General features: G+C 41.0%; 1 protein-coding gene across 1 annotated transcript in view; it reads left to right on the forward strand.

Moving 5' to 3' along the window:
* The window catches only part of RUFY4 (RUN and FYVE domain containing 4), a 19,147-nt gene extending 14,822 nt beyond the window's left edge, over positions 1-4,325 (forward strand). Inside the window, exons 10-11 of the mRNA XM_006867860.1 lie at positions 3,569-3,679; positions 4,226-4,325. Of these exons, the coding sequence (XP_006867922.1) occupies positions 3,569-3,679; positions 4,226-4,325 (211 nt within the window). The remainder of the gene's footprint in view (positions 1-3,568; positions 3,680-4,225) is intronic.
* Positions 4,326-6,526: the final 2,201 nt, after the last annotated feature.

Consider the following 6,526-nt stretch of genomic DNA (forward strand, 5'->3'; position numbering starts at 1 on the left):
GTGGCTAAAACTCACCAGCCACTCCGTGTAAACCCTATACAGAGCCACTATGAATTTGGAACTGACTTGATGGCACTTAACAGCAGTAACAACAATGTGATAGCTAGAACTATGGTTGCCTTGATTTCCCCTCCCCTGCTATACAGGGATGCTATGAGTCAGAACTGACTCCATGGCACTTAACAACAATTACCAAAGGAACCCTGATGGCTCAACATTTAAGCACTCAGCTGGTAACCGAAATGTCCATGTATGAACCTACACAGCAGTTCCTTGAGAAAAAAAAAAACAGTCTGCTCCCATAAATATGACAGCCTAGAAAACCCTATAATGCAGTTCTACTCTGTCACATGGGTCACAAGAAGTCCAAATCAACTCAGTGGCACACAACAAAAATGACCAAGCAGGTTTCTAGATCTTTTCTATTGCTTCTTACTTAAACAAGCAATGGGAACCAAGCATTCTCAGACATTTGAGGAGAGTCCAGAACTCAGAGGCGGGGGGTGGGGTAGGGAGAACAAAGATAAATAAGCGAACAAGGAACCAGGGAGAAAGTATAGATAATTGAAGAGACAAAAAGAACTTAAACACAAAACAACCTAATATTTTCAAAAAGATGGAGAGATTCAAGACAAGCTCACTTCCTTTGAAGAGGATGCTATAAAAATCAGTATCAAAGGATAAGAAGAGTTCTTGGAAATACAAAATGTGATCACTGAATTTTCTTTAATTCACTAGAAGGATTGGAAGACAGATATCAGCAGACTCTCAGAAAGTTGAAAAAAAAACACATAAAGATGGAAGATGAAGGAAATCATTAGCTACAAAAATAATCTGGGAGTTCTAACATCCTCTCTAACTGACATGATCTCCAAAAAAGGAGAGAATAAAATGGAACAAATTATTAAATAAAAATATTAGAAATTTCTCAGCTCAGATCTTCAGATTTAAAATTTTCACTAAGTGACAAACACAATTAAAGAAAGAAAGAAGGAAGGAAGAAACAGAAGAGAAAAATGAAGAGTCACATCTAAATACATCAATTGTAAAAATTCAGTAAAATAAAGATTAGGAGACAATTCTACAATTGTCTGTAGAAAAGAAGAGCTTACCAATTAAAGGAGAGTCCAATGAACGTCAGGGGTCAATGGTGGAATGTTTTACAAGTTCTGAGAGAAATTGATTCTTACTCTAGAATTCCATGTCCATCCAAACTATGATTCAAGCAGGGAAGACAATGGAATGAAAACATTTTCCAGACAGACAGATCTGCGACTATTTACCTCCCTCACAACCTTTCTTAGGAAATTAAGAATGTACTTCCGAAAAACAAGGAAGTGTGTCAAGAAAGAAGGTTTAGCTCCATTCCGGGAGATAAGACAATTCCCAAGATGACAAGTGGGCATCAGACACAGTAAGTAAGCAGCCAGTCCTGGTGGTAGCAGAAGATCTCTGTGAAGAGGAGGAATCAACAGAATGTCTGATAGGAAGATTTAACATAGGCTATGTTAAAGACAAGTAATGCAGGGATACAGGAAAGCAATTGGAAACTCCTAGAAGAGTAAACAGGGACATTTGATCATAGAATACATCTTAGCGTCACAGGAAGTAATAGTAATTGATTTTTTTCAATATTGGGATCAACAAAAAGGCAAAGCACAGACGATAAATGAAATAATGAACAGAATGTAAATATTACTAATCTTAACAATAGAAACTATAGTATACAAAAGAACTTTTTATGGAGATAGAAATGTTATGTATTTGTGTTGTCTAGAATGTCAGTTATTAGTAACATGTAGATATTAAGCACTTGACATGTGACTGATGTCGCTGAGGAGAGGAAGTTTTAATTTTCTTTAATTTTAATTCATATAGATTTAAATAGCCACATATGGCTACCATATTGGATACTGTAGAAATAAATGACAAGTTAGGAGGTAAGAGTAGATAAGCTAAAAGAAAGGGATGCTGGTACCATTATGTTACAAAATAGGAGTCAAAACATTCTATCCATAGTTAATAGAATAAGCAATATATATGTGAGTATCTTATGGGAAATTGCAGAGGAACCAAAAAAATAGGATATAATTAACTATATTAGGAGGGGAAAAGAGACGATAGTAGGGATGGCAATTGTTGTTGTTGTTGTTGTTCATTGTCATCGAGTCAGTTCTGACTCATAGTGACCCTAGATAGAGTTTCTGAGGAACAGCAGGTGGATTTGAACAGCCAACCTTGCAGTTCAAACCAACCCTGTGGTTCAGTGAATTATCCTGCAGTACCACACCAGGATTACAGGGATGGTAATACATTAGCTGATTTATTTTTATATCATGGACATCTATAGATAATGTTCTCCACTGATAAATCAAGAAGGAGGTATATAAGCATACTACTTACATATGGAACTACCATCAAGAAGAAAAAAATCTAAAAGATGTAAGAAATAATTTTCCACTAAGAGTTGGAAGGAGTGGGAAGAGCATGTGGTGTTTTTTGATATAAACATTTCTACACTTTTTTATTTTAAAAGATATGCATGTATTGTTTTGATAAATTTTTTAAATAAACTTAACCTATATCCCTAAATAAGGAGCTCTGGTAGCCTAGTAGTTACAAGTCAAGCTGCTAACCCCAAGGTTGGCAGTTTGAACCTACCAGCTGTTCCATGAGAGAAAGATGAGGCTTCCAGCTTCCGTAAAGACTTACAGTCTCAGAAACCCTAAACAGAGTCACTATGAGTCAGAACCCACTCCATGGCACACCACCACTATCACCACATATTCCTAAATGGAGTCCTGGTGTGGCGATGCAGGTTAATGCGATGGACTACAAGGTCTGTTTGAACTGCAAGGTTGGCAGTTCAAGCTCACCAGCCAGTCCTTGGAAGCCATATACAGGGTTACTATAAGTCGCAGATGATTCCATGGCACTTAACAACAATAAAAATATATTCCTAAACACCCTTTTTTAAAAAGTAAAGATTAAGTTCAGCAAGGGCATAAGCATAGATACATAAATGCAAAATAGTGTTTTACAAAGTGCCAAATAAAAGGTAACAGGCATTGTGTGTTTATGGGGTTAAAGCAAGAACCAGCAGGTTCTTAACTAATAGGTCATGTTTATGTAATTAGAGGGAGCTCCTGAAATCTAGAGATGAACTCACTTCTCTCTCTCTCTCTCTCTGTCTCTCTGTCTCTCTGTCTCTCTCTCTGTCTCTCTCTCTCTCTCTCTCTCTCTCTGTGTGTGTTCATTTCTCTCTGCCCCTGTCAACTTTTCTGTCTCTGAATCTTACTCTCTGTCTCTCCGTCTCTCTGTTCCTCTCTATCTGTTCCTCTTTGTCTCACTCTCTCTGTCTGCCTGTCGATCTCTGTTCCTCATCTCTTTTTGTCTCTGTATGTGTATCGCTGTGTGGCCTCTCTGTCACTCATTCTCTCTCTTCCTTTTGTTTCTGTATTGCTCATTCTGTCCCTGTCTCTCCATCTATACCTACTTCCATCTCCTACCTTCATATGTGTGTGTGTGTGTGTGTGTGTGTGTGTGTTCACCTCCATTCCCCCGTCAGAGAGAAAGACAACCTGTGGCAGAAGGTCCAGCATCTCTCTTCTGTGGTTCCTGGATGCTGTGTCAGCTGCAGCAAGATCTTTGGCCGGCTATCTCGGCGGTATCCATGCAGGTATGTGGGAAGGGTACAGAATCCATCCCCTGAGACAACCAAGTTTCCACAAGCTACAGCCCCCCTTCCCACTCTAGACAAGTGGAGTTCACAGGAACTGTGTATTTATAAAAGGCTTCTTAAAACTGACCAGTCATTTTATTCCATGTGACTTCCAACAGCAATAGAATTGGGTTCTGGAATATGGAATCGTACAACCTTCAGGGAGTAGACTGATTAATGGTTCCCTTCTCTGGGAAGAGACTTCTTGCACACAGTGAAAGGACAAGCAGGAAGAGAAAGGAGAGATAGTCCTCCCTCAGGAGAACTGATCATTTGAGTTAGAGAGCTCTGGGGGGGGGTGGAGAGGAAGCTCAGAAGATCCTTCAGGAGAGGGAAAACCTCCTGAAACAGGCCAAGGGCTGTTCCACCGGGAAGTAAGAAGCAGACAGGTGTATGTTGGAGATGTCTGAACTCCCTGACTGCATTCCACATGCCCCCACACTCCCCCAGGCCAGGCTTCACAGGCTTCCCCGGCTTCCCCTGTCCTCTGTGTCTCTGCCCCAGGCTCTGTGGAGGCCTAGTTTGCCATGCCTGTTCCACGGATTACAAAAAGAGAGAGTGCTGCTGCCCAGCCTGTGCCCAGAGAAGAGATGCCCAGTTCTGACCAGGACCTACCCAGGACTGACCTCCCCCTGCTCCCTCCACCTCATCTGCTTCCTTCCCTCAGCTTATCCCAGCCAACTTCTATCTTCTAAAAGTTAGTGATCTAAGGCAGATAGTGCTTATGTGGACTGACTGGTGTGGAGAGTGGCAGGAACAAAGGACAAGGATCCAGGAGACGAAGTCCAGCCTTGAGTCTACCACAGATGAACTATGAAACTTTAGTGAATACCTCAATACTTAGGGCTTTTTCTCTAACATGAGAGAGTAGAGCTTCATCTTCTCCTAACTCCCTACTGGCTCCGCAAATCCACGACTACGAATGAGACCCCAGTGGCGCTAGCATTTCCACGTTCCATCTCTTACCCAACTGTGGTGCCTACCCTTTAGAATTCATGACAATGATTCTACATGGTCCTGGGTTCTTCCATAGTTTCTTGTCATAAATTTCAATTTAGGGATCTGTTTTCCTTTTGTTTTTAACAGCTTTATTGAGGTACTATGGCATCCTGGTGTGGTGTGGGTTTATGTGCCAGACTACAAACCCATTTGAACTGCAAGGTTTGGTGGTTCAAGTTCACCAGCTGCTCCTTGGAAACCCTATCCAGGGTCGCTATGGGTTGGAACCGACTCCACGGCACATAACAACAACAACAACAACATTGATATATAACACGTTCCACATAAATCACATAAATTGATGAGTTTTTACTGTAGTTGTTGTTGTTTTTAAGTGCTGTCAAGTTGGTTCTGACTCATAGAGACCCTGTATAAGGTTTCCAAGAGCAGGTGGTGGGTTTGAACCACCGACTCTGTGATTCACAGTCTGGTACTTACTCAACAGTACCACCCATACAACTACCCAGTCATTGGATGGTGTAAATGGTCAGTGTACTCAGCTGCTAATGGAAACATTGGAGGTTCAAGTGTTTCCTCACCTCAGCAGAAAGCTTAGCAATCACCTGCTGAAAAATCAGCCATTGAAAACCCTAGCGAGCACAGTTCTAGTCAGACACACATGAAGTTACCGTGCGTTGGAAACAACTCAATGGCAACTGGATAACTGGCTATAAGACCACCACCAAATTCAAAATCATTAACCTCCATCACCCCTGAAGTTTCCTGCAGCCTCTTTTCACTGTCTCCCTGCTCCTCCTCAAACTTTCTGTCATTGTAAATGTATTTGTATTTATTAGAATTGTATATAAATAAAATAACACGGGATGTACTTATTGTCTACCTTCTTCCAATCAACAAAATTACATTAAGATTTGCTCATATGCTAGTATACATCTACATACACCAGTATTGTTGTTGCTGTTAAACGCTGTCGAAGTTGTTTGGACTCATAGTGACTCTGTATAGGGTTTCCAAGGAGTGACTGCTGAGTTTAAACTGCCGACCTTGAGGTTCAAATCGACCTTGGGATCCAGTGCTGTATCCCACAATGCCACACCAGGACTCTACATATATCAATACATTCTTTTTATTGCTAAATAATACCCATTTTAGGGATATACCACAATCTGTATATATATCTACCTTGTGCTAGACATTTGTGTTGTATTCAATTCTGGGCAATTACAAATGTAGCTTCTATGAATATGTGTGGACAAATCTGTGTGTAGACATATTCCTCCCCACCCCCACCCCCTTGGGTTAGTATGCAGGAATGAAATGGTTAGTTCCCATGATAGGTATGTTTAACTTTTAAGAAACTGCCTATTTTCCGAAGGGATTGTACATTTTACACTGGACTGCAAGGTTGGTTTGAACTGCAAGGTTGGTGGTGCAAACTCACAAGCTGCTCCTTGGAAACCCTATACAGGATTGCTGTGAGTCGGAACCAACTCCACAGCACTTAACAATAACAACAGAGCAGTGAGTTAGATTATTCATTGCTCCACAGTGGGGGTTGTGGCAAGTTGGTAGTGTGAGAAGTTCTGTACATGCTCACTTTCCCTCACAGAAACCCCAAGAAACAACCAGAATCTGGCAGAAAAATTTCATTAGAACTCTGGAAACTAGTCACAGCAAGTTAGCTAACTCTGAATCAAGAAAAAAGACTATTTCAGGAAAAGCCTTATGGTGATTTCTACTCACCCATCCCTCAGCCCTTTCCCAGCTCAATGGCAGCTTTAAAGTTGCAGCCATTCATATTCCCAGAGAGGGAACCTGACCCTGGGCTCTGGCAGAAACAGCAGA

This window comes from Chrysochloris asiatica, unplaced genomic scaffold (assembly GCF_000296735.1).
Source record: "Chrysochloris asiatica unplaced genomic scaffold, ChrAsi1.0 scaffold00110, whole genome shotgun sequence".
Taxonomy (NCBI): domain Eukaryota; kingdom Metazoa; phylum Chordata; class Mammalia; order Afrosoricida; family Chrysochloridae; genus Chrysochloris; species Chrysochloris asiatica.